This window comes from Telopea speciosissima, unplaced genomic scaffold, assembly GCF_018873765.1.
Source record: "Telopea speciosissima isolate NSW1024214 ecotype Mountain lineage unplaced genomic scaffold, Tspe_v1 Tspe_v1.0160, whole genome shotgun sequence".
NCBI lineage: Eukaryota > Viridiplantae > Streptophyta > Magnoliopsida > Proteales > Proteaceae > Telopea > Telopea speciosissima.
In genome coordinates, this window is record NW_025317496.1 from 36,373 (window position 1) to 63,413 (window position 27,041).

At 42.4% G+C, this 27,041-nt stretch overlaps 1 protein-coding gene across 1 annotated transcript in view; it reads right to left on the reverse strand.

Annotated features, from left to right (window-relative positions):
- LOC122647786 (uncharacterized protein At1g32220, chloroplastic) overlaps nucleotides 1–26,574 on the reverse strand; it is a 60,856-nt gene extending 34,282 nt beyond the window's left edge. The window contains 5 exon segments of the mRNA XM_043841099.1: nucleotides 11,108–11,163; nucleotides 23,780–23,868; nucleotides 23,969–24,094; nucleotides 26,021–26,255; nucleotides 26,420–26,574. Coding sequence (XP_043697034.1) covers nucleotides 11,108–11,163; nucleotides 23,780–23,868; nucleotides 23,969–24,094; nucleotides 26,021–26,255; nucleotides 26,420–26,574 — 661 coding nt within the window.
- Between the last annotated feature and the right edge of the window lie 467 nt (nucleotides 26,575–27,041).

Genomic DNA, 27,041 nt, shown 5'->3' on the forward strand with positions numbered 1-27,041 from the left:
CGTACAGGGGAGCAACTTGCTAATGTTTTTACTAAGTCTTTAGGGAGTGTGAGAATTGATTATATTTGCAACAAGCCGGGCATGATTAAAATCTATGCTCCAGCTTGAGGGGGAGTGTTAGAAACCAAGAATATGCATCTTGGTATTAGCATTTGGCGCTAATATCGAGACTGATTTAGTGAGGGTATTTTGGGTGTTTTACTCTCTTTTTATAACTAAGCATTACCCCATTTTATATATCTATATATTAGTGAAGAGGGGAGAATAGACTATCGACTGTTCTCCCCCAAGCATTGTAGTCTACTTCTTCCTTCTCTCTCTTTTCTTCATCTAATTAATTGTTGTTTACAATAGCTAATTAGTGGTTGTTGGATTGTATGGGCCAAAACACCGTGGGGGTATGTTAGACATTTTCTTCTTTCATTATGTTTCTTTTGTATGTGGGTTTTAGTCCCACATTGCTTATTGTAATTCTGTCCTATGTTTTCATTATTATAAATAGATGTGCTTGGGGTGATCATAATCATCCAAGCATTCATACTCTAATTCTAGTCTGTTAACATGGTATCAGAGCAGATTTCAAATTAGGGACACCCCCTCTCTCTCTTCCATTCTCGATTTCAGCCTCCTCTTTCTTTCATTCTCGAGTTCTTCCCTCTCCTTTCCCCTTGTTCTTCATTCTCCCCTATTAGGGCTGCACTGATGAGGTGATCAATAGATCCAGTGACTGCCCTCCATTACCTCATTCTATGATCAAGTTTTTTGATCGATAAGGACAATTCCACCTCCAGTTGCTGCTTGCGATATTTGAAGATTCAGTTTTTTTTTTATTGCTTTCACTCCCTTCCAAGGAACCAATCTACCTCATTGAAGACTCAAGAACTGCGGCAGTGTTTACTATTCTGGATTAGTTTCTATCTCCAACAGCTTTGAAGATATCCTAGATCGATTATTCTTCCACCAAATCAGGGTTTTTTCAAAACCATGAGCAATATCGATCTAGGGGTTGCAGGTTTCTGTTGCGACTGATATTTGGCAGGGTGATTCAGCATTACTAGAGGACCACTCGATCTCAATTTCAGCTCCATCTGCTGTGTTTTTTCTATCCTTCTTCCCTACATCGATTTCAGCATATTCAGGGTTTTTTTTTTCCAAAATCCTATAAACATCGATCTGGGGATTTACATCCTTGTTGCTGCTGCTACTGTGGGATCTTTATTGTTGCATTACCAGAGGTCTGTCTTCCATTTTTTCAGCCCTTAACTTGAAGGATTTCTTGGTTTTTTCATCACAACAGCCCCTCTCTGCGATTTGGGCTTCTCTACTGTCTTCATGGGTAACTCAGTGGATTCGACTGCTACTTCTGTTAGTGATGGACAAGGCAAATTAGATTATCATACCTTTCCTCCTAATCCAATCAAGTTGGATGGCACTAATTACTTACTTAGGTCTAGGTCTGCTTCCTCTGCCATTGTTGGTCGTGGTCGTACTGGCCATGTTAATGGCACTAGTGTTATGCCAACTGATATTGGAGCTGCTCAAGACAGGTGGCTTACCAACAATGGAGTTCTCATGTCCTACCTAATTGGTTCTATGACTACCAATCTGCAGCATAATTTTCTTCTCCTTGACACAGCCTCGGAGATTTGGGCTGCTTGCAAGGAAACCTACGGGCAGCTTGGCAATGATGCCCAAGTATATGAACTCAGGAAGAAGGTCCTTCACACTACTCAGGGAGAATTGACAGTCTCCAAATACTATGCTACTTTGCGCAGCCTTTGGCAGCAATTGGACCACTTTTCTGATTTTCATCCAGGTACAACTGCTGACATTACCTCATATAAGAAACATGTGGGCAAGATCAGAGTTCATGATTTTTTGGCTGGGTTAAATGTGGAGTATGATCAGATTCGGGTTCAAGTGTTGGGTCACAAACCTTTTCCAACACTAGAACAGTCCTATGCATAGGTCTCCACTGAAGAAAATCGTAGGGCTGCCATGTTGCACCCTCCTATTACTGACAGGTCAACCCTTCAGACTGCTGCCCCGGCTGCTCTTGCACCTACAGGCAATACTTCTACTGATTCTCCTACCGGTACTATTATTTGTGAGCACTATCACAAGCCGTACCACACCAAAGACAAGTGCTGCAAACTTCATGGGATGCCGGCTGACTTTGAAGCTAAGAGGGCTACCAAGAAAAAGCCAAAGAACAAAGCCAAACATACTGAGTCTGTTACCACTGTCCTTGCTACTGACACTGGTCTATCCCAGGACGATTTACAAGCATTCCTTCGTGTGCTAAGGACATCCGCTGCTGCTAGCTCTACTACAACCGCTGCTACTGCTAACTCTTCTGCTCCTTCAGGTTCACACTTTGCCGGTCAGGTGTTCCATTTGGTGGTCACTGTGCTTCTGTAGCTTCCCATCCTTGGATCATAGATTCTGGAGCTACAGACCAAATGGCCGGTTCCTCTAGGTTGTTTCATCGTTATTCTCCCACTTCTGGGAAAGATAAGGTCAAAGTAGCTGATGGTTCCCTTTCCTCTATATCTGGAAAAGGAATCATCAACTGCACTTCCTCTCTTCCGTTGTCCTCTGTGTTACATATTCCTAATTTTACTACTAACCTTCTTTCTATTAGTAGTATTACTCGTGATCTTAATTGCAAAGTAACATTTTTTCCTTCTCATTGTGTCTTTCAGGATCTGGGCTATGGGAAGACAATAGGATTGGGTAAAGTACACAGTGGATTGTACCTGCTTGATGATGGTTGCTTCACTCCACCACCATTACCTTCTCCGCTACACCAGAACTCCTTGGCATCTTCTGAACTTTACCAATGGCACTCTAGGTTAGGTCACCCCCTTAGGAATTTTAGCACATTTGTTTCCTAGTTTGGTCACCCAACATACTAAGGAAGCCTTTTTTTGTGAGGCTTGTGTACTGGTCAAACAGACACGTTCAAATTATCCAATTTCAAATAAACAGAGTTCTTCTTGTTTTCAATTGGTGCATTCTGATGTTTGGGGCCCTAGTTGTAAAACATCTATTTCTGGTCATCGTTGGTTTGTCTCTTTTATTGATTGTCATTCTAGGAACACATGGGAATATCTGTTGCACACAAAAAATCAGGTTTTTTCATGTTTTTAGCATTTTCATAAAATGGTCCAAACTCAGTTCCAGGCTACCCTCAAAATATTGAGGAGTGATAATGGAACCGAGTATACAGAATCTCAATTTCAAAAATATTTGGCTGATCATGGCATTATTCACCAGACTAGTTGTGTTGGTAACCCTGCCCAAAATGGCGTGGCAGAACGGAAAAACCGCCACTTGTTAGAGATGGCCAGAGCCTTGATGTTTGCTTGGAATGTCCCATCTCAATATCGGGGAGATGCGGTTCTCACTGCTGCCTATCTCATCAATAGATTACCTACTCCGGTGCTTGACTCCCGTAGCCCATCTGATGTTTTACTGGGAAATTCCTCCTTTATTGTGCCTCCCAAAGTGTTTGGTTGTGTGTGTTATGCTAGAGATACAAAATCTTCAGGCAAACTTGAACCTAGGGGGCTGCGTTGTATTTTTTTGGGTTATTCTCCAACCCAGAAAAGTTATAAGTGTTACCATTCCCCTTTCCCGCCGTACTTTGGTTAGTATGGATGTTGTCTTTCATGAGACATTTTCCTATTATTCTTCACCACCTCTTCAAGGAGAGTTTTCTAGTGAAGATGTGCCTTTTGAGATTCCTCCTCTTGAGGTTCCTCTGGCTGCTGCCCAGCCACCTACGACTGTTGCCCAGCCACCCACGGCTGCTGCTCAGCCTCTTTTAGCTGCTGCCCAGCCTCTTTTGGATGCTGCCCAACCTTCTTTAATTGATGCCAAACCTCCTCTGGCTGCTCCCTGCTCATCTGAAGGGAATCCTTTACAGGGGGAGACCATAGAAAAGAGTGTTCTTAATGTTCCTATTCAGGGGGAGCTGACTCCAGTCTAGAGAACTATTGGTGAATTTCAAAAGAGGATTGATAACTCCAACATACTCACCTATAAAAGGGAAAGGACCAACAGAGGGCAGCTTCAATCCACTTTAGCACCAATACCCATCTAGTTGCCGGCTCCAGATCCAGATCCTTCCTCTCCTGGTAAGCCCTCTTCTTCCGACCTACCTATTGTTCATTGCAAAGGTACTAGGACTAGCACTTTACATCCCATAATTCGTGTTGTTTCTTATAGTTCTCTTTCTCCTTCTTTTCGTGCATTTGTATCTTCTCTTTCCTCTGTTTCGATTCCTAAAAATTGGCAGGAAGCATCTACAGATGGAAAGTGAAAGGCAGCAATGTTGGAAGAAATGAGAGCACTACACAAAAATAATATGTGGGATCTTGTGGCTCTTCCTCCAGGGAAAAAACCAGTTGGATGTCAATGGGTCTTTGTGGTCAAGCAAAAGGGTGATGGTTCAGTGGATCGATATAAGGCACGTCTGGTTGCAAAGGGGTTCACTCAAACTTATGGAGTTGACTATCAGGAGACCTTTGCACCAGTGGCAAAACTCAACACTGTACGGGTGTTATTATTTTGTACTGCAAATCTTAGGTGGGATCTTCAGCAGTTAGATGTAAAGAATGCCTTCCTCCATGGGGAGCTTGAGGAGGAGGTATATATGGACATTCCACTAGGCTTCTCTGATGACAAGACCAAGGGCAGGGTCTGTAAATTGAAGCATGTCCTTTATGGGTTGAAGCAGTCACCTAAAGCCTGGTTTGGCAGATTTCACAAGGCTATGATTTCAGCAGGTTATAAGCAGAGCAATGTTGATCACACTTTGTTTATCAAACGAGTTGGTGACAAGGTAACTCTTCTCATAGTCTATGTGGATGATATTGTGGTCACTGGTAATGATGGTGATGCTATCAAGAATTTAAAACTCTTCCTTAGCCGTGAGTTTGAGGTACAAGATCTTAGACCTCAAAAATATTTTCTAGGGATAGAAGTTGCTCGATCTTCGAAGGGCATTTTTCTTTCTCAAAGAAAATATATCCTTGATCTATTAACTGAGACTGGGCTGCTAGGTTGTCATCCTTCACATACTCCTATGGAAGCTACTACAAGACTTAAGGAGATAGAAGGTGAACCTATTGACAAAGGTTGTTATCAGCGATTAGTGGGCAAAATAATCTACCTCTCTCACACACGACCTGACATAGCCATTTCTGTAAGTTTGGTGAGCCAATTTATACATGATCCCTATTCCTCTCACATGGAGGCAGTCCGTCGTATTTTGCGGTATTTGAAGTCTGCTCTAGGAAAAGGAATCCTTCTCTCTCCCAATGGTCACCTGAAGATTGAAGCTTATAATGATGCCGATTGGGCTGGTTCCACTGGCAGAAAATCTATCTTTGGCTATTGTTCCTTTGTGGGTGGGAACCTTGTCACATGACATAGCAAAAAGCAGAATGTTGTGGCAAGGTTCAGTGTTGAAGCCGAATTTCGTGCGATGGCACAAGGAATTTGTGAACTTCTATGCCTTAGAGGATTGTTGCGGGATATTGCTGTTGCTGTCCATCTTTCCATAATGTCACAATAAAGCAGCCATTAGCATTGCTCATAACCCTGTCCAGCATGATCGTACTAAGCACGTGGAGGTTGACCGACATTTCATCAAGGAGAAGCTCGAAGCCGGACTCATTTGTGTTCTCTTTGTGAAGTCTGCTGATTAATTGACTATTGTGTTCACTGTTTCTTCCTATCTTAGTCAAGTTGGGCATGCATGATATATATGCTCCAACTTGAGGGGGAGTGTTGGATTGTATGGGCCAAAATATCGTGGGGGTATTCTGGACTTTTTCTCTTTTATTATGTCTCTCTTGTATGTGGTTTAGTCCCACATTGCTCATGTAATTCTGTTCTCTGTTTTTCATGATTATAAATAGATGTGCTTGGGATGATAATTAATCATCCAAGCCTTATGTTCTAATTTTGATCCTCTCTACACAACGATTTCCTAAGTTTGCAAGACCAGACTCCCCCTGAGCAACAAACCCAGGAGGTTGCTCCATATAGACTTCCTCATGGAGATCACCATGAAGAAATGCATTCTTCACATCCAACTAATAAAGAGGCCAATGATGGGAAGCTACAAGAGAGATCAAGAGGCGGATAGATGCAAGTTTGGCAACTGGGGAAAAAGTGTCAAGGTAATCAACCCCATAGACTTGGGTATAACCCTTTGCAACCAACCGTGCCTTCAAATGGACTAAGGAGCCATCAGGATTCACCTTCACAACATACACCGACCTACAACCAATAGCCTTTGTACCAGCAGGTAAAGGGACTAAATCCCAAGTGTGATTTTCAGCCAAAGTGGACAATTCCTCCTCCATAGTTGTTCTCCAGCCAGAAGGAGTTAACGCCTCTGAAACAGATTTAGGGGTAGGATAAGACTCAATAGTAGAGAGACAAGTAGAAAAGTTAGCAGACAAACCAGCATAAGACACAAAATTAGACAAAGGATGTTGAATACAGCTACGAACACCCTTATGAAGAGCAATGGGAACATCCAGATCGGAAGGAGGAACACTTAACTGAGAAGCGGCATCGGTAGAAAAAGTAGATGTTGGAGGATCAGTAGAGGTCGGGGTGCTGCATCAACACGAGGATGACGAACAAAGGTGAACCGAACCTGTGGAGGTGTTGGCCGAACAGGCGGAGGCAGCGGAGATGAAATTGCTGCCGGTAGAACCTGTGAAACAGAATGTTGTACCACATACAAAGAAAGCTCATCGTCCAACTTAGCGGAAACAAAAGATTCATCATGAAATGAGGTGGACTCAGAAAAGGAAACATCGACAGTAACAAAATATTTTTAAGGATAGGGGAATAACACCGATAACCTTTTTGAGTCCGCGAATAGCCCAAGAAAATATATATAATGGCTTTGGGGTCTAACTTGGACAGCCCTGCGCAATGATCACAAACAAAGCAAACACAGCCAAAAATACGAGGTGGTAAAATAAAAAGCAGTTCACTGGGAAATAAAAGAGAATGAGGAATTTTTCCCTTTAACACAGAAGACAATATACAATTAATAAGGAAACAAGCAGTCAAAACAGCATCAACCCAAAAAATGTTGGGCACTTTCATTTCAAAGAGAATGGCACGGGTCACCTCCATTAAATGTCTATTCTTCCATTCAACCACACCATTCTGTTGGGTTGTGTCTGAACAAGAAGACTGGTGCACCATACCACGGTCAGCCATAAAAGAGTTAAAGGGTGCAGAGAAATATTCTAGTGCATTATCACTACGCAAAACACAAATATTTGTACTAAATTGAGTCTGAATTTCAGTAACAAAGGTACGAAAAATTCCAAATAACTCAGAACGATGCTTCATTAGAGAAACCCATGTGACTAAAAAATAGTCATCAAAAAAGTAACAAAATATTTAAATCCCAACTTAGAAGTAACAGGACAAGGCTCCCATACATCAGAATGCACTAAAGAGAAAGGGTTCACAGGCCGTTTATTTATTCTAGGGGAATAACTCACACGGTGGAGCTTTCCAAACTAACATGACTCACACTCTAGACTGGAAAGAGAATTAAAATGAGAATCCAACTTCTGTAAACTTTGCAAAGATGGATGGCCAAATCGACAATGAACTTGGTGGGGAGACTGAATACTGGAACAAGCAACTGAAGGAGAATCGTCAAGAAGATACAACCCCCCTTTCTCACGTCCCCTACCAAGCATCTTCTTCGTCGTAAGATCCTGAAAAACACAAGAATCAGGAAAGAAGGTCACTGAACAATTATATGCTTTAGTAATTTTACTGACAGAAAACAAGTTACAAGGGAAGTGCCAGTGCCAATGCCAGTGACTTTGGCAAAGGAACCATCGGCCAATGTAACACTAGATTCGGTAGACTGAAAGGAAGAAAAATTACCTGACACACCAAAAATATGTTTAGAGGCACCCGAATCAATGATCCAGGGGCGAGAAGATGAGAAACACGCAGTGGCATTACCTGTCTGGGCAAAAGTAGCTGTGGAGGAAGATGTCGAAAGCTGAGAAATCTGAAACAATGTGAACCGAGCATAATCCTCATCCGACAATCTCACCATCTTACCCTCAGAAGATTCAACAGAAGACTCGGTACTAGCCGCTGAATTAGCATACTGTTGTTGTGGTGGTTTGCCATGAAGCTTCCAACAAAAGCGTTCCACAATGATTACAGGTCTTCACAAAACCAGAATTTTCACCACCACTATTGCCTCTTCCACCACCTCGGCCACCAATGGCACCACCGCGGCCCCTACTACGTCCACCATTACCTCTCCCTTGAATAGATGCAACAAGGGCTGAACACTAACCATTAACAGGTGCTGATTCGTGTGAAGTATCACAAGAAACACAAAGTACACGAGAGAAAATCTCTGCAAGGGAGGCAACTCGATCACCTCCAAGAATAGTAGAGCGTATTAAGTCATACTCTGGACTCAATCCTTCCAAAAAAACCCATAACCGCGAGTTGTTCCCGCTGGTCCTGCATCTGTTTCACGTCCTAATTAATGGGTAGCAATGCATTTAACTCTTCAAACATACGTTTATAATCAGCAAAATATTGGGTCAATGGACGATCCTTCCTGTCAGCCCGACAGAACTCCTGGGATAGTTCATAAATACGAGACAAATTATTCTGTCCAGAATACAGAATATGTAGATAGTCCCATAACTCCTTCCCAGTATCGATGTGAGTCACTAAGCCAACAATCTGGGAATCCATACTGTTCAGCATCTGCCCCAGAATACGTGCATTGACAATTTCCCATGCTTGACCATCTTCTGGTTTGACCTTTGTAAAATGTTTTTGTTGGCCACGACCAGTCAAAACTACCCAAACAATTTTCCTCCATTGCTGGAAGTTACTTACACCTTCCAATTTCTTATCTATGATGGACTTGGAAGAGCCCGAGAAACTTCAGCAGCAACGTCTTTGGAATCTCCACTTGTGTCATCCATCTTGGTCAAACAAAAAATTACAGCTTCAAAGAACTTTCAAAAAATCGATCACCAAAAGAAAATAAAATTACTGATTTCTAGAAGAAATCAGGTCTTCAACAAGCCAAAAATCGATCCAGGGAAAAAAATTCGAACAAATCTGCCAACACCGAAATCTGAAATTGAAACTCTTCTCAATCGAACTTCAATTACTAACCCTGCATCAATACAGACCACAAAAATTGAGACCTAGTTCTTATATCTTCATGAACTAGGCTCAAACAATCTCCAAAAATCGCAGCATTGGGTGCTGCAGCCCCTTCAAATCAAATCCACGAAAAACTTCAAACCTGGGAAAAGCTGCAGATTGCAACTTTTATGAGAACCAAGGGTAATAGAGTAGGTCCTAGGAACTTAAATCGATTCCTAAGAGCCTAGCTCTGACCATGTAAACAACAGTGAATTAGATGAAGAAAAGAGAGAGAAGGAAGAAGTAGACTGCAATGCTTTGGGGAGAACAGTCGATAGTCTATTCTCCCCTCTTCACTAATATATATGAAATAGGGTAAAGCTAAGTTACAAAAAGAGAGTAAAACACCCAAAATACTCTCACTAAATCAGTCTTGGTTGGCGCTAATACCGAGATGCTTATTCTCAGTTTCTAACAGCTATAAAGTAGAATATTGATGGCGACTCCCTTTGGAACCCTGTCCCTGTGGGCATTGGAGGTGTGTTTAGGAATGTAGAGGATCTCATCGGGCTGGTTTTGTCAGGTAATCAGGTCCTATTGAATTGACTGATTCAGTACTGCTAGCTCAGGATGGTTATTCAAGGTCTCCAACTAGCAATTTCTAATGATTGGATGGACGTTGAGGGTGATCCCAAATCCATAATGATTTGGTTGCAGGAGAGGTATGGCAGGCAATGGAGGTATATCCACCTCACTTGGAAAGCAAGGTCATTATTGGTGCAAAGTAATTTCACTCTCTTGGAAGCTTCAATCAGTAAACTCTCTTGTTAATGAGCTTGCTACAGGTGGGGTAAACATAGATATCTTGTATGTTGGGGCTTTTCCTATCATGTAGTTCCTTACTTCCTTCTCCTCCCCCCCCCCCCTTCTCATTTTCTTCTGGCTTCCTTAGGGCTAGGGCTTCTCCTCTGGGGTGCTTGATGTTGTTGATGTGTACTCTCTCTTTCAACAAAATTTCTTATCCATTAAAAAAAACACTACTTGTTGATGATAGAGAAAAATCTGTCAGACTTACACTCCAACAGATTGCAGTAGGAAACTGGAGCCTTCATTGATGCAGTACAAATCCAAAGGGATTTGACAACTGCGAGTTTAGGTTGGCAGAATCTTATGAAACAGTAAATAAAATTCAACTCAAACAAACAACAATCAACACTTATTAAGATCAACTACTATGAATAACTTTAAAACCAAATTGGTTCAGATAATTCAGTTGATTAAAATTCTAATTTCCAGTAGTAATCTAAACTATAATGTGAAATCAAGCAAGGGAATAACATAAACATGATAAAAAAACAAAACACAGCAGCAGTAAATAATAGTTTTGCCAATCATGCAACTGAAATGGAATCAGCTTGCAGAACCTAGATCAATTAGGAAATAATTAGCAACCAAAGAAATACAGTAGGCCCTCGCATGATCTTTTACGAAACAAAAGAATAGAGCTGAAGCCGCATTTTTTTGTGTGCGTGGTGGGGGGGGGGGAGGGCTGAAGTAATTTCTTCCAATTCCAATTTGTAATGGTAGAAGTCATCTTCAGACCAAGCAGGCAGTCAAGCACCCTTTAGCCAGGCGCTAGAGTAACAGGATGTACCTAGATCTACACCAACTACCCCTTCATGGAAGAGGAGTATAACTGAGCTATAGGGATCAGGGCCACCTTGACTGCAAAACAATTGGTGAATTGCAAACTGCCAGCTTTCCTTCTGTTAAGAAGTAATTGATCACTCTAAGATTGGATATTTCAGTGTGACAATTCCCAGATATAATATTTACGAGTTTCCACATTTATTGAACGGTAATATCATGAACCAGCAATGGTTTATCTTGAAGCTAACATTAAAGAACAGGTACATGCCTGCTATCCATGTGACCTGGTCAACCCAGGAATCGGAGGAAGAAGACCGCCCTGACCTGTAATCAATCCCAAAAGTTTCAGATCCTCAAATTTTCTAGCATAAACAGTAGATATGAATATAATCGAAACACTGCTACACTGATAAGTTTCTCAGAAGTAAAAAAATAAAAAAGCAATCTTGGCACAAGCACTTGGTTCTGCCACATAGTAGCTGGACGGAGCTGAAATTTTGTGGACAGGTAGACCCGAAGGTCCCCTGTTCACATGTCAAGTTTCAGCCCAGTCGAAGTTGGCCACATCACAAAACAAACCATTAAAATATCCAGGTCTACAGAGAAGATGGACAGAACTACCGAGAATGTAATAGACATACATGGTAGTGTAAAATAATTGAATTTGAAGCTGAAAGTTGATAAGTGGCCAGTCCAAACCTTTATTAATTAAAATGCATTTTAAACATGTTTAGGCGACTTGTGGAGGGCTCTGGAGCTGTATGTTAGCACCGGGTTTCTTTAGGCTTTCCATGGCTGATCTTCCCCATCGGGGGGATCATCCACCGGATCCTGGGCAGCCGGCGGCGGTGTCGTTTGCCACGGTGGTTGCGAGATCAAGTTCGATTGAGACACCAACAATCCTGTTGAAGACTCCCTCGATGCACATGGGATCTCCGGCTATTTTTTTCTCGGAAGAGGAGATCTCTCGGTCTGAAGGTTTTCTGCAACTGGCTTTTGTTGCGAAGTGCCCTCATGGCAGACCCCCCCCCCCTTGTTTGAGGTGAAGCATGCTCTGCAGACATCGTTTCATCTGATGGCCGATGTTCTACTCTCTTCCTTGGACCCTAGGCATCTTCGCCTAAGCTTCTTGCATCATTCAGATTTTATAAGGGTGTGGCTTAAAGAGCAGACTTCCATTAAGGGTTTTCCATTCAGGTTTTTCAAGTGGACAAGGTGTTTTAAATCTGGTCTGGAATCACCAATAGTTCCTGTGTGGGTGTCTTTCCCTAGCCTGCCGATCAACCTTTATCAAGGGAACTTCTTCCGATCGGTGGCCGGCACGGTTGGTAAAGTGTTGAAGGTGGACGATGCAACCTCGGCTTGCTCTCATACGGTGGCGGCTAGGGCATGTGTGGATGTTGATTTACGATCTTGTTTACCAGATAAAGTCTGGATTAGTTGTGGGTCTTCCGGTTTCTTTCAGAAAGTGGTTTACAAACGGTTACCGGTGTTCTGTTTTGGTTGTTCAAAGTTGGGCCATGTGATTGGTAACTGTAGGAAGAAGGCCTCTGGAAATAACAAAGCTCTAGTTGATGGCGTTGATTTGCAGGTTCAGCCGAATGACGGAAGGGTTGAAGATGTTGTGAAGAACCATATTGAAAAAGATGCTGAAGTCAGTATTGGTGTGGAGGGGGTGTCTCTCAAGGGGAAGGAGGTTTTGGTTGAAGATAGGGCTCTGAGAAACTCATGTCTTGGAGCTGACATGCGTTTGCACTCGAAGAGTCAGGGGGAAACATCGAAGAGGACGATTACTCAGGTAGTGGAGGAGGACTCTAGTCGCTAATGGCGACCTACAGGTAGGATCTTAATTGACAACTCGAGGGGTGACAGCGAAACCAGGTCCATGGCAGAGGAAGCAGGGTCTGAGTCGGAGGAATCGCAGAAATCTGAGGCCATCTCTTTGGCGGAAGAGGTTGTCACGGTAGGCTTAAACTTACAGGTGATTCTGACTGAACGTGGCCAATCTGTTTCATGTGACAAAGGCACCTGGTGCTTCCCTATTGGGGTGTTCACTACGGTGGATGATTTGGAGGTGGGCAAGAGGAAAATTCTTTTGGAACGGGCTTCTGCCTTCGAAGAACTGTGCAAAGCTAGTGGTGTTATTGATAAGAACTTTCATTCTTTCCTTGCTCAGCTGAATGAGGAAGGTTTGGCCTTGAAGGAGAAGGAGGATTCCTGTGTTCAGTTGTTAGACAATACTGATAGAAGAGAGGTTCGTGCAACCCCGATTTCGCGGCGCATCACTTGGTCCATGAGACCCATTATTTCCCACTCCCAGGTGTGTTTCTGAATATTCTCTTTTGGAATATTCGGGGGTTAGGAAACAAGCCTTCGGTTAGGCGGTTAAGGGCTATTATTTTGTCGTCTAAGGTGCAGCTGGTTGCTATTGCGGAACCTAAAATACCTTTCTTGAAAGCTGAGCGCATTATGAGGAAGTTGGGAATCGACAATGTTTTATCTAATGGTGCGGAGTTTGCAGACAGAATCTGGGTTTTTGTGTCTCCTTTGTTCATGCATTATGTTCGGTCAGGGAATGTCGTCTGCTCTGGGAAGGTTTATTGGAGGAGGAACAGCCGCCTAATATTCCCTGGTTGGTGGGGGGTGATTTCAATGCGATCCTGGCTCCGATGGAGAAGGCTAGTGGGAGATCGGTATGTCCGAATTGGTTGAGGACTTTGGGAATTTTGTGGATAGCGGCTTTTGGGGATGGAGGTTTCCAGGGAATGCTTTCACGTGGTCCAACAATCAGGAAGTCTCTAGTAAGGTCCTTGCAAGGCTGGATCGTTTTTTGTTTAACGGTGCTTGGGTGACTACTTTTGCAAGCAACAACGCAAGTCACCTAAACTGTGTATGCTCGGACCATGCACCCATTTTACTGGAATTTTCTGCTCAGGTGATAAATAGAATTTCCTCCTTTAAATTCCAGCAAATGTGGATTTCTCATCCCAATTTTATGACCTGTGTTAAACAGTGTTGGGAATTGCCTTGTTTTGGTTCGCCTCTTCAAATATTATATTCTAAACTAAAAGCCCTCAGAAGTCGCCTTCGTTTTTGGAACAAAATGGTCTTTGGTAACATTCATCAAAATGTTAAAAATGCTGATGTTGGCAGAATCGTGGGTTAGAAAGAGAGAATGAGAAAAAATAAAGTGTTATGTTCATTGATAGGTAAGTCCCTCTATTTATAATAGAGGGGAAATTACAAAAAGACTAAACTAGGCGATGTGGAACTAAAACCCACATAACCCACTTACACTTAATAACATAAGAAGAATAAAACTACCCCAAAAAGACCAGAATACCCGGAATCTGGATTACATATTCCAACACTCCCACTCAAGCTGGATTATACAAATAAGCAAAGAAAGAAGATCCAGCTTGAACTAAAGAAAAAATAATTCCTAATAATGCTAACACTCCCCCTCAAGTTGGCGCATACAAGGTACTAATGCCCAACTTGAACAAAAAAAGGGAAAAAACTAAGTTGTAGCAGAATCCAACTTGACAGATGAATGCAGCTCCCAAATAAACCTTCAAGAACTTGAAAAAAATAGGTCTTCAAAACCTGGGCAAACTTTAGCAGCAAACTTTCACCAATCTTTAACAGCTGTCCAGTGATGAATCTCTAACTGATAATCTTGAAGATAAGCAACTAGGGCAGCAAGCAGATGAATCAAGCAGCAAAAAAGATCAAGCAGTGGAAAAAATCACCCCAATTGTAGAACCTCATATAATCAGGCAATAACCAAACATCTTCAATACTTTAATACTTCAATCTCCCCTTTACAGCAAACTCAACCCAATAACAAAGTAGATACCCATTAGCTGCTCTTCTATGTTTTACACCAAGTGTTCCTGCAAGTTTTGCTTCTACAATGTCTACAAGTGTATTGTACATAATCCCCCCCTCACATGGACATAACAGAGACGAGGTAAGAGATAGGGCAAAAACATAATATTCCAAAATTTTCCAAGAGGTGCTAAGGGTAATGGAAAAGGAAGAAATGGCAAATTAGAGAATACCATTAACTTCTAAAGGGGTTATGGGTATATGCCAAAGGTATGTTTTGGGAGGTGGTGAAGTGAAAAGAGCAATGGGATAATGAACCATGGACAAAAACAATGCAACACAGTAATCTTCAACCTTTTTCAATCGATCAAACTAATTCCAAAACACCAATCTCCAATGATCAGATCTGAATTATAAAAAAACAGGTCTGGTTTTTAGAAGGAGAAGGCACCATTCTTCAAAAACTTGATCGATCTTCACACAAGGAAGAACCAGTGTGAAAAATTCCAAACTATAGACTCCCACATGCTAAATAGAACTGATGAAGATATCTAGACAGCAATGAATGCAAGATGCTTCAACAAAAAACTTGGATCAGATCTGAATTAGTGAATAAGGCTAGGATCAAGCTCTCAAAGTAAGCCGGATACATAGTTGTCAAGGCGACGCCTAGGCGGCGCCTTGGACGCCTAGGTGAGCGCCTTGGACGCCTTGTTCGCATAATTGGCGTCGCCTTGAACTTTAGCCCTCTCCTCCGCCTTGGGTCGCCTAACCGCCGCAACAACTATGGCCGGATATGAACCAAAAAAGCTTTACATAACTGAATAGGTTCGTAGTTGCAACCAATAACCTTGGAACACACTGTTGTAATCCCAAATAAGCTGATCTCCAGGGTAGTAGATTCGAGTCTTCAATAATGAAAGAAATTCGATCACCAATAGTAGGATACTCAGTCTCAATAATAGGGCAGCACTAGTCCATATAAAGGCAGCAGTAACATGTCAACCAGTCATGCTTATAGAAGCCAATCACTAGAACCAGCAAGGTAGGGAGTAAAGCTCAATAGAACCAGCAAATATAAGATAATCACTCAGTAGATCCAATAGGTAGTTGAAGCAGCCAGCCACATAAGAATAAGGAAAATAGGTTGATAATTGGAAAAATCGAGCCATAAGAATGAACCTGAATTTTTTTCAAAAATAACTGATGAATGATGCTGAAATATGGGTTGAATACTCCTCTGATATGTATAAGACTCTCCTCAAAATATGAGCTTGATAGGAAAACCCTAATCCTAAAATCAATTGTTGTCAGGGTTTTAGAAAACCCTGAAATTGAGATCGATTTAGGGAAAGGGGGCTGTAATTGCTGATGTAGACATGTAATAGATGCTGAGCAAGGCTGCTAGAATGGAACCTCCAAGGTGAACAATCAATCTCCAGTAAGAGTGAGACCTGATCTTCAAAGGGGAGAGACTCTAAAAAATCGCAGAAGTAAAGCAGGGCAGCACTACACCAACATAAAGGACCTTCTTCAAGCCTTGAACTGATGAAGGAGAGTTCTCTTTTAATGTTAGAACCACCTCCAAAGCACTCGAACAGCAGCAAACATTCCTAGCCTAAATCAATTTTTATTAGGGTTTTGGAAAACCCTGAAAAGAAGAGATCGAATGGGGTAGGGGTCTTCAAAAAACTTGGATAGGTGCAATATTGAGGTCGATTGGCCCTTGAAGTGGGAGTAATCAGCCCTCCAAAAATTAGCAAAAACTGAAACCTAAAAGTCAGGGTTTTTGGTAGGTAACCAAATTAGCAGGTTAAGGAATTTTTGTTGTAGAAACAAATCCAGCCATTAGGACGGGACCAAACTTAGGTTGAGTAGGGCTTGTAGTAATAGGGAATCACCCCCAAAAGATCAGTTGCATCTGAAAAAGGAAACACCAAACTCGCTTGGACCAAATTGAGATCGATTAGGGTATGGTGGCTGGAATTAATTAAAGCTTGGAGAAAAAGGAAATAGGGAATGAGGATAATGGAATAGGGTAGAAAGGGGCTGGAGAAGGGTGCATAGGGAGCTCCAATGGTGGAAGGTCAGCCTTCAATAGTAATAGGAAGTCGATCTCTAAAAAATTCTGGAAAACCCTAAGTCGCAAAGATGATTCCAGCAGTATATTACTATAAAAAAGTAGATAGAATAGAGGAGGGCAGCAACTAAATCATTGGTCAAGGATTTTACCTCATTAGTGCTGCCCCCTTACAAGGAAAAGAAAAAGAAAACCAGAGAAAGAGAAGCCGAGAGAGAGAGAGAAGAACGAGAGGTCGATTGGAGAGATGGAGTAGGGTTTTTTCTCTTTTTCTAACCGAGATCAGACCAGCTCTGATACCATGTTGGCAGAATCGTGGGCTAGCAAGAGAGAATGAGAGAAAATAATGTGTTATGTTCATTGATAGGTAAGCCCCTCTATTATAAATAGAGGGGAAATTACAAAGAGACTAAACTAGGCGACGTGGGACTAAAACCCACATAGCCCACTTACACTTAATAACATAAAAGAATAAAACTACCCCAAAAAGACCAGAATACCCCCACGGTATTCTGGATTACATATTCCAACAGCTGAGGATAAAGTGAACAGAACTGAGATTGAGTTTGATCAGGATCCTTCTGTTACAGCTCAGCGGGAGTTGAAAGAGGCTAGGGAGGCGCTCCAAAACGTGTTGCTTCAAGAAGAGATTTTTTGGAGACAAAAGTCACAGGTGCGTTGGCTGAAAGAGGGGGAGAGGAACACCAAATATTTTCACACTTTGGTTAATGTCCATAGGAGAAATCAGGGGATGGAGAAAATTAAAAATGAAAATGGGGAATGGATTTCTGGTATTGAGGGTGTAACAGCTGAAGCTATTCGCTTTTTCTCTGACATTTTTTCTTCTCAGAGCTGTCAACAGGATGAGGATTTGTTGCAAATAATTCCGAACCTGGTTAATGAGGCAGACAATGTGGCATTACTTGCTGTTCCAACGTTGGAGGAGGTGCAACAGGCGGTTTTCGGCTTATCTAAAGACAGTGCTCCTGGCCCTGATGGTTTTTCAGGCTACTTTTTTACTGCATGCTGGGATATAGTTTGTTCTGATGTTTGGGCTGCGGTAACAGATTTTTTCACTGGGGGGAGACTGCCGCGATCTTATACCTTGGCCAACTTGGTTTTAATTCCAAAGAAGGAAAGCCCAGAGGTTATTTCTGATTTTCGGCCTATAAGCTTATGCAACTTTTCTTATAAAATTATGGCTAAGATTATTTCTGTGAGGTTGTCTTCCATTCTCCATGCTATTATCTCCGAGAAACAAGGTGCATTTATTCAGGGTCGCAACATCCATGAAAATATCGCGTTGGTCCAAGAGGTGGTTCATGACATTAATAGGAGTACCCGTGGTGTCAATGTTGTTCTGAAGCTTGATATGGCCAAAGCATACGATCGCTTGGAATGGGATTTTCTATATAAAGTCCTGGACAATTTTGGCTTCGCTAAAGAGTGGGTTGATCTTATAAGGAGAACAATGGGGAATTGTTGGTTCTCGATCGTGCTTAATGGGGGCCCCTCTGGTTTTTTCAAATCTACTAGGGGGGTGCGACAAGGTGACCCACTTTCCCCATCTCTCTTTATCATTGTGGAGGAGGTTTGGAGTCGCGGCCTGCGTTCTCTATTTGTGGAGGGCAGAGCGAAGTATTACCAGTTACCTAGAGGGTGCCCTGGTATATCTCACAGCTTGTTCACAGATGACACTATAATTTTTTCAAAGGGGTTGAAGAACTCTCTAAAGCAAATTTTAGGTTTTATTGGGAGATATGAGGAAGCATCAGGGCAGCTTGTAAATAAGAACAAAAGCTGTTTTGTAGTTGGTGATAAGACTGCTGACCACAGGTGTCGGGTGATTGAACAGGTTATTGGCTTTACGAGGAGGAGTTTACTATTACTTATCTTGGAGCCCCCCCTTTATGCAAGTCGCCTTCGAGTTAATTTTTTTGAAGACTTTTTAGCAAAAGTGCGTAAAAAGATTGCTGGCTGGAAAGGAAGATTGCTATCCTCGGGAGGCAGAGTAATTCTTCTTAAGCATGTGTTTGCTTCCCTACCAATCCATATAATCTCAACTTTGGAAATTCCCAAAACGGTGAGTAGAAGATTTGACAGCTTATACGCGAATTTCTTGTGGGGTGATTCGGATTGGGGTCAACACCACCACTGGGTGGGGTGGAAAAAAATCTGCCGGCCGATAACTGAAGGTGGATTGGGTATTAGACGTTTGGAGGATATTGGATTGGCCCTGTGGTTGAAGGGGTTATAGTGAGTGTTGTCAACAAGCTCTTTATGGTGCGCTTTTTTCAAAGCCAAATTTTTAGGAAATGAACATGCGACTCTTGCACAACCAAGGGTATTTGGGTCCCCCTCTCTTGGCGTTAGGTCTTGTTGCGCAAAGAATTTTTGTTGTCGAATTCACGCTGGCTGATAGGGAGGGGTGAGGTAAATTTGTGGCTTGATAATTGGTCTGGTTGGGGTGCTCCAATTAGCCGGGTCGACGGGGCATTTCACCTAGATCTCACGGGAAAGGTGAAGGATGTCTTAAGGCCTGATGGGAGGTGGCATGGAAAATTTCTCAACTCCATTGACTCAGATTTGGTTAGCAATGACTTGCGAGAGGGGAAATTTTTCGTCTCGGACAAGGAAGATAGGATGGTATGGACTCCAGCTCGGAACTGTATCTTCTCAACTAAATCAGTTTGGAACATGGTGAGGGCCGCCACAACGGAGAAACCTTTTGCTAAATGGATATGGAATCGTACGATCCCAACCAAAGTGGGGTTTTTTTCTTGGCAGCTGCTATGCGGGGATGTGGCCACAGATGACGCCGTGAGGAGGATGGGCATTCCTATTGTCTCTAAATGCTTGTGTTGTGGTGTTCCTAGATGTGAATCGACTTCACATTGTTTGGCATTAGGGGTGGGGGGACAGCCTCTAAGGTGTGGTCATTCTTTTCTCGTGTGCTTGAGGTGGAGGACGTGCCTCTTCAAGGGGTGTGGGAGAAGATTCTTTTCTGGCAGGGGCATGCTAATGATAAGAGCAGGTGCGGACTTATTACTGGTCTGCTTCCCTCCTTTATTGTTTGGGAGCTGTGGAAAGAGCGGAATAATAGAAGGCATGGAGAAAAAGCTCGCCCGGCGAGTTCAATTGTTGAAACCGTTAGACTTTGGATTGGGGAGGTTCCCTTCTATTCAACGAGTACAAAACCTCCAACGTTTAAGGAAGCTCTCATTCTAAGCTATTTTGGTGTTTCGCATCACTCCCCCACCAGGAGGCAGCCTATACCTGTGTATTGGTGTCCCCCCTCTAATATGATGAAGCTTAATGTTGATGGTGCCTGTAAAGGGAACCTGGGTATGGGTGGTGGCAGTGGCATCATTAAAGATAAAGAGGGAGTGGTTCTTGCTGCCTTCTCAAAATTTTATGGGGATTGTACAAACTCCATTGCGCCGAGCTTAGGGCTTTGAATGATGGGCTGAAGCTTTGTACCAGGCTGGAAGTGCCAGGGGTCGCGGTCAACTCGGATTCGAGGGCAACAATTCAAAGCATCGCCAAGGGGAGGTGTGGGTCTTGGAAGGGCTGGTATTGGTTCCAGGAAACTATTGATCTGGTTAGGGTTATTAAACCTCTAATCTACTTTAAGTTCAGGGAAGGTAACAGGGCAGCGGACTGGTTGGCAAATTTGGCATGCAATTCAGCAGTGGATACGGAATTTCAAGGGGGGACTGACCTCCCCCCGGCCTTCGGAGAATAACACTTGAGGATGCTAGTGGTCTGCCGGTCTTAAGGAAGTAGCTTGATCAGGCTGGGTGGGGTGGTGAATAATCTCTTTGTTTGAGTGGTGGAGTGCCTCTTATGTCTATATTGGATTGGGGTAAGGCGGGCATGTCCCCCCTTGTAATTACTATTCTTTTGGCTGATTTTAATAAAATTTTAGGGGCTGGCCCGGGTCCCAGAGAATATTCGGGTTAAAAAAAAAAAACAGGCCAATTAAAATGTGTGTTTCCGTTTTATTGAAATGCAAAAGAACCCACAAAAAAACTTCTAAAAAATTGAATATAATATCATGTGGGTCCCTTGTGCACTACATGAGCAAGTGACTCTATGGTGTGCTGATTCTAAAAGACCTAGTTTCCTTTTATAATAGTCCATATCTGTCACCTTCCATAATGTACCAATGTGGGATTAAACTGTTTTCTGGTCAGTTAAGTACGTCATAGCTAGGGTAAATTTGGCCCTTTAAAAAACACAGATTGGGTCCTCATGGGCCCCTGAGTACCAAAAAGAAGGCCCTCGAGTGCTCATTGTTATCTTCACTCGCTGTTATACTCTCTAGGCTCTACCGAGACCCCATGTTGTAATCCAAGCCACAGACCTTCTCATAGCTTCATTTAGAGCCATCCCTTGGTCATGGTTCAGGATTGAATTCATCATTATAAAGTGAGATCTTTTCCAGAATGAAGGATTGAAGACACTTTCTAATGCAGAAGTTGACCTCGAACCAGGGAAACCAGCAGGAGATCTATTGAAGCCACAATCAACACGATAAGGAACAAATTAAATAACTAAAACTCTGTTCTTCTTCTTCTTCTTCTTCTTTTTCTTTTTTTTTTTTTGTTTTCTATTACATATGAATGGAGAACGTAAAGGATAAGAAGAAAAAGGAGAAGAAGATAAAGAAGAGAAGATAGAAGAGAATGGGGGTAGGGGAATGGCTCTCTCAGCCTGGGTCTCTCACCCACAGCTATCCCAGCTGTTGAAACGGAATTTCTCCCAAAACCGATGGCAAGCTTGGCCACAAATTCTATTCTCCAATTCTGATCCTTCCTTACAATAGGGGGGCCTATTAATAGCTTAAGCCGGCTTACAAAATATAAGGTAGAAAATAGAAACTAACTGAAAATAGAAAGTAGGAAATAGAAACTACTAAATCTAGCAACTAGTGACAATGGCAACTGATTGAAAATAGAAACTAACTAGAATTAGAAACTGCTAAGCCTTTATATATCAGCCTTCTAAAACAAAAGGAAGGACACTAAAATAGAAACTATTAGAGGTAGCAATAAAATCTGTTTTGTCTTGCTATCTTCTGTGAGGCCCACAGAATCTCAAAATTTTGCTTAGACTTCCTTCTCCATTCAAGGCTTACGGACCCATAACACTGTTCACGTGAACAGTAGTTAGGGTACTGTTCATGTGAACAGTAACTTCTTTTTTATTCTTGGAAGTAGTTCGGGCTGCTTTAGGTGACGCTCCATTGAACCAACAAAAACTTGCCACATAATCGGACCAGGCTGCCTCTCACAGCAGTCAAATCCACAACCTTGTTGGGCTGGTTTTGGGGCTTGTTCCTGCGGGTACATATGGATTTGTGATCTACATCACTTTCACACAAAAGTGTGCATATTGGCATTTTTTTTATCCCATATTTTTCAATTCTAAACATTTAAAACCTGTACCATCTAGCTTTTTTTTTTCGTTCTCGAAATGTTTGACCGTATTTAAGAATTCCATTCAAGTTTTGAACCATTTAAAACACATCCATACCGAACCACCATTTTTTCCCATTCCCCTTTTCAACTATGGTCCAAACAATTCACAAGGTATTTTATAGGTCAGATTTAGCACACCACTCTTCCATGTGGTAGATTGAGGCGTGGAAGCAGAAACCTGTCGAAACCACTGAGTTAACTCGGTTTCGCAGGTTTCCAAGACGAGTTCAAAAGTGATTTTAAAAAATCCAGGGTTTCGACCAAAACTCGGTGGTTTCGACCAGTTTCAACCATGTTTCGGTCAAAATATGGTTGAACCACCTTGAACCAGGCCTATATAATACCTCATTTCGACAATTTCGACCATGTTTATACCAGTTTCGACAGTTTTGACCATGTTTCAACAGAAACTCCTCCAACCAAGGTTTCCCCATCACTGGGAAAAAATCCCAGGTTTCGACTAGTTTTGACCAAAACTCGGTTTCAGCCAGGTTGAAACCCGAGTTTTTTATCCTTGGATTGAGGTGCACCCTGAAATTCATCATTTTACATGGCTATGCAAGAAAACATTTGCCTATTCTGCAACGTGAGCAGATGATGTGTCCATTCGGACCATTTAAAGATAGAGATGACATGGTCTAGATTAGCCACGTGTCAAATTTCAGAGTATAGTTCAATCAAATATCCCCATGTATTGGAATGCATCCCGTGTATGTCGACACATGCACTAGTACTCTAGTCATTACTATGCACTCTCCCAACTCTGAGGAGGAACAGATGGTTTAGATAGGAAAAACCATGAAAACAGATGGCTCAGATCTATCTTGTGACTTCTGAAAACGTCATAAACGGTTGTGGCACCATATGGAGGGCATCTCTAGTCAAACCAGCCATTAGATGGGAAACCCCGCCTTGGATGATCAACATATCAAGTTTCTGGTCTAATATTCCCCATATATGACACACCATATTATGACTTTTACCATTGAATATTTGACAGTTAAAACAAAGTTGCGCCAAACTTGAATTTTCAACTAGATCTCAAAGCTTTATATTTTCACATGAAAATTTGGGACTAGGCAGAGATGCCATGTGGCAGATATTTTGACCATTAAGGAAAGGCTTCCTACAAGGACCATGTAGGGAACATTTGTCCTCATTCAAATAACTTTCTTTAAGGAATTTTCACTTAAAGGCATTCTTTTATATTTATGTAGGAAATATAATAAATAACAAAGATAATGGAGTAGCTCCAAAACCTATCTATGGCATTTGGGCTGGCTTCATATTTAAGGATAGACTGCCAAAGCAAGTCCCAAATAGTTTCAATGTCTTCTGATCCAATGGATCCCAACTCCCAAGTTGAGTTACCTTGTGTGTGTACATAATCAAATTGAATTCATATGTAGGTAGACAAGATCCCAATGAGCCCATTAAGTTTAAAACCCTAATAAATTGGAAGGTTAATGATCACTTGTCCATCCAGAGGGGCACAAAACTCAGATATAAAAATACAGTAACAATTTAAATAAAGCATTGGACTCACCTACTTACACTTACAGCATCTATGCCCTTGGAAACTGCAGCCTTGCATATCGCAGAACCAACAAAACCACTACCTCCCAAGACTACAATCTACTATAGACAAAAATTTTAGTTTAGAGTTCAAATGACAGCTTAAATGGTGTTCAGGAGGAAAATGGTGGTGTTTCTGATATTGCTTGCAAGCTCATACCCGCTCAGTCTTCACATCAGCCACAACATCTATTGGAGCAGATGGAAAGTCCTCCTTTATGTTTGCTTCAGCATAACTGCATCTGATACTGAACCTACACGCACTGAAATGCAGGAGTAAACATAGTCAGCAACAAAGCATCCAAATGCTATAATAAATACTAAATAACTGCAATATTGTTACAAAATATCAGGTATACAGCAGTCAGGTAACAACAAAATGATGCAGGACAAGCCCTAGAAGCTAAGGTATCCCGCAGTAGGACAGGACCACAGATCACTACACTCTAATATGGACTTGAAACAAGGGCTGGAGTTTGCACGACGCCACATTCAGCATTAAAAATAACAAAACAGAATTTACTAATAACAATTATCAACATAAATCAAATGAATAAACACCTTGGGTCTTAGGAATCAATTCCAGCACCATATATGGTTAGTTCCACACAGCTAAGCAAGAAGATGCATGGCATTGCATTCAAAGATTCAGTAGGCATGCATGACAGTCCATATAAGCTAATAAGCCACTGATTAGAAGCACTAGGAATATATGTAATGCCAAAACAATGCAGCCAATGCAAAATAAATACTGTTTCAGGGCTGAAAAGAGTGGGAATCATGCAAACATAATTAAAAAAAATTCTGTTTCAAGGTTTAAAGAAGGGATGGGTTGTAGAGGTTGGTTTGGGGGTTAAGGTTACAAGATAAAACCTGGGAATGGGCTGGGGTGGTTAGTGACAGGATTAGGAAGGGGAAGAAGGACTCTCAGTTGGGGGATATGGAGAGAAAAGGGTTTGGCTGACGGGAAGTGAAGGGAAAAAATGTTAATGGGACTGGGAGGTGTGTTTCGGTTCAAGGACAGGGAGGGGAAAGGGGGTCACGACTGGGGAGATGGAGGGGGAGTGATGGAGATGGAGGTTGGGTTATTTCGGTTGCAAGGGACAGGAGGGGATGGGATTCTCGACAGTAGCAGGGGGGAAGAAAGAAGTCACGACAGCAACAGAGAGGGGAAGAAAGGATTCACGCAGCAGCCAGGGGGGGAAAGGGAGAAGAGGAAGGAGAGCCATGGGGAAGGGGAAGAAAGAAAGAGAGAGATCGAGAATTACCTTGAGAGAGGGAGAAAATCGTAGAAGGTGAGGGGACTGCTCTTGCCGCAAGTCTTTTTCAACATTCATTCATTAATTCCATTCAATGTCTCAATACAACTTAAATAAAGACTAAACATGTAAATACCTGAAATACACCTAACCTAATTAAAGCCAAAAGAAACAACCAGAGTGCCCTCACATAATTTATAAAGGCTGAAACTAAAGTGCAGAATTAAACAAATAAAAATACGAAAATAACCTTCACTTATTCAACCTAAATACTAAAAAGAAAATGACAAAAATAGCCCTAGATGTCTAAACAGCCCCGTACTAGCCTGTAGCCTCTGAAATCATCATCGAACCACAGCAACTGGTTCCGTGGAAGTAGTCTTCTATGCCTCTGGTAGTGGTGCACAAAGGGCCTCTGGTAATGGTGTGGCATGATGTCCCCATCAATCCTCCCCGCCTACAAAGAATTCATCTCTGGTGATTGAAAACTCTGGTAGAGCTTAAGGAGGTCGGGATCAATGCTCTGGAAGTCATCAAATGGAATCTAAGAATTGTCGCTTGCCGGTCTTCTACTCCACTTTACAAGGAACTCTCATCTCCCCCCTTGGGTGGTGGATATGACTCTCTCATCAAGTACATCCTCAATCTCTTCAGGCCTGGTCGCAAAATGAGGTAAAGGAGGGGGGTAGTAGCAGGTAGGGTAGGGCTATGCTGGCTAATGTCAAAAGGGGAGTCGTCCAATGCATCTGGGTAAGGTGAAGGTTTGGTATCTGGGCCATGATAGGGAGCAAGTTCTTCAAGATTGAATATATTTCTAATCCCCATATCAGCTGACAAATCAATCACGTATGCACTGGCACCAATCCTCTTGATTACCTTGAATGGGCTTGGCGAGCATGGAGCTTGCTCACTCTTCCTCTAACAAACCTAGTCGGGTGGATCCGGACCATTACCATATCGCCTTCTTTGAACTCCTGCAGCTGACGGTGAACAACTACATAAGATTTATACTGATCATTGCTAGAACCAATCCGTTGTCTTATCTCTGCATGCAAATCATGTAAGCGTTGTGCAAAAGACTCGACTGACTCGCTAACTCTAGAACTAACTAGTGCAGGGGTAAGATCTATGGGTGCTTTAGGCTGTGCCCAAGCATATCTCAAAGGGAGACAGACCAGTCGACCAATTCTTGGACATGTTATAGGCAAACTCAGCATGAGACAAGACACAATCCCAAGTACCTAGACTCTCACCTACGAGACATCGAAGAAGGTTGCCAAGACTCCTATTGACAACCTCAGTCTAACCGACAGTCTGAGGGTGGAATGCAGACGAAAACCGGAGCTTAGTACCTAGCATGTGCCACAGGTTTCGCCAAAAGTAACTTGACATCTCTGTCAGACACTATAGTGAGAGGGAGCCCATGATATTTGAAGACATTATTAAAGAATAATCTTGCTACCGCAGAAGCATCAGATGTCTTCGAGCATGGAATGAAATGAGCCATCTTTGAGAATCGATCTACGACCACAAAGATCGAGTCATTGCCTCTTGCAATCTTGGGCAGACCGAGCACGAAATCCATGCAAAGGTCCTGCCATGGGGCATGGGGCACAGGCAAAGGAGTGTAAAGAACCGGGTTCTGTTTCTGTTGTTTCGCAGTCTGACAAGCACGACACTGGCGAACAACTCTTGCCACATCTCTCTGTAGGCCAGGCCAATAGAATCGGTCCTCAACAAGGGGAATGATCTTGTCTCAGCCAAAATGGCCAGCAGCTCCTCCGCTATGCAATTCCCAGATCAGATGATCCCTCAGTGAAGTCCTGGGAATGCAAAGGCGGCTCCCTTTGAACAGGAACCCGTCCCTCAGAATATAATCAAGATGAGGCCCGGAGGGTCCCCGCTGAGGGAAGTAAAGACTCCTCTAAAAATCAAGACAAGTAGGGTACTAATCCTTCATCCGATAAAAACCAA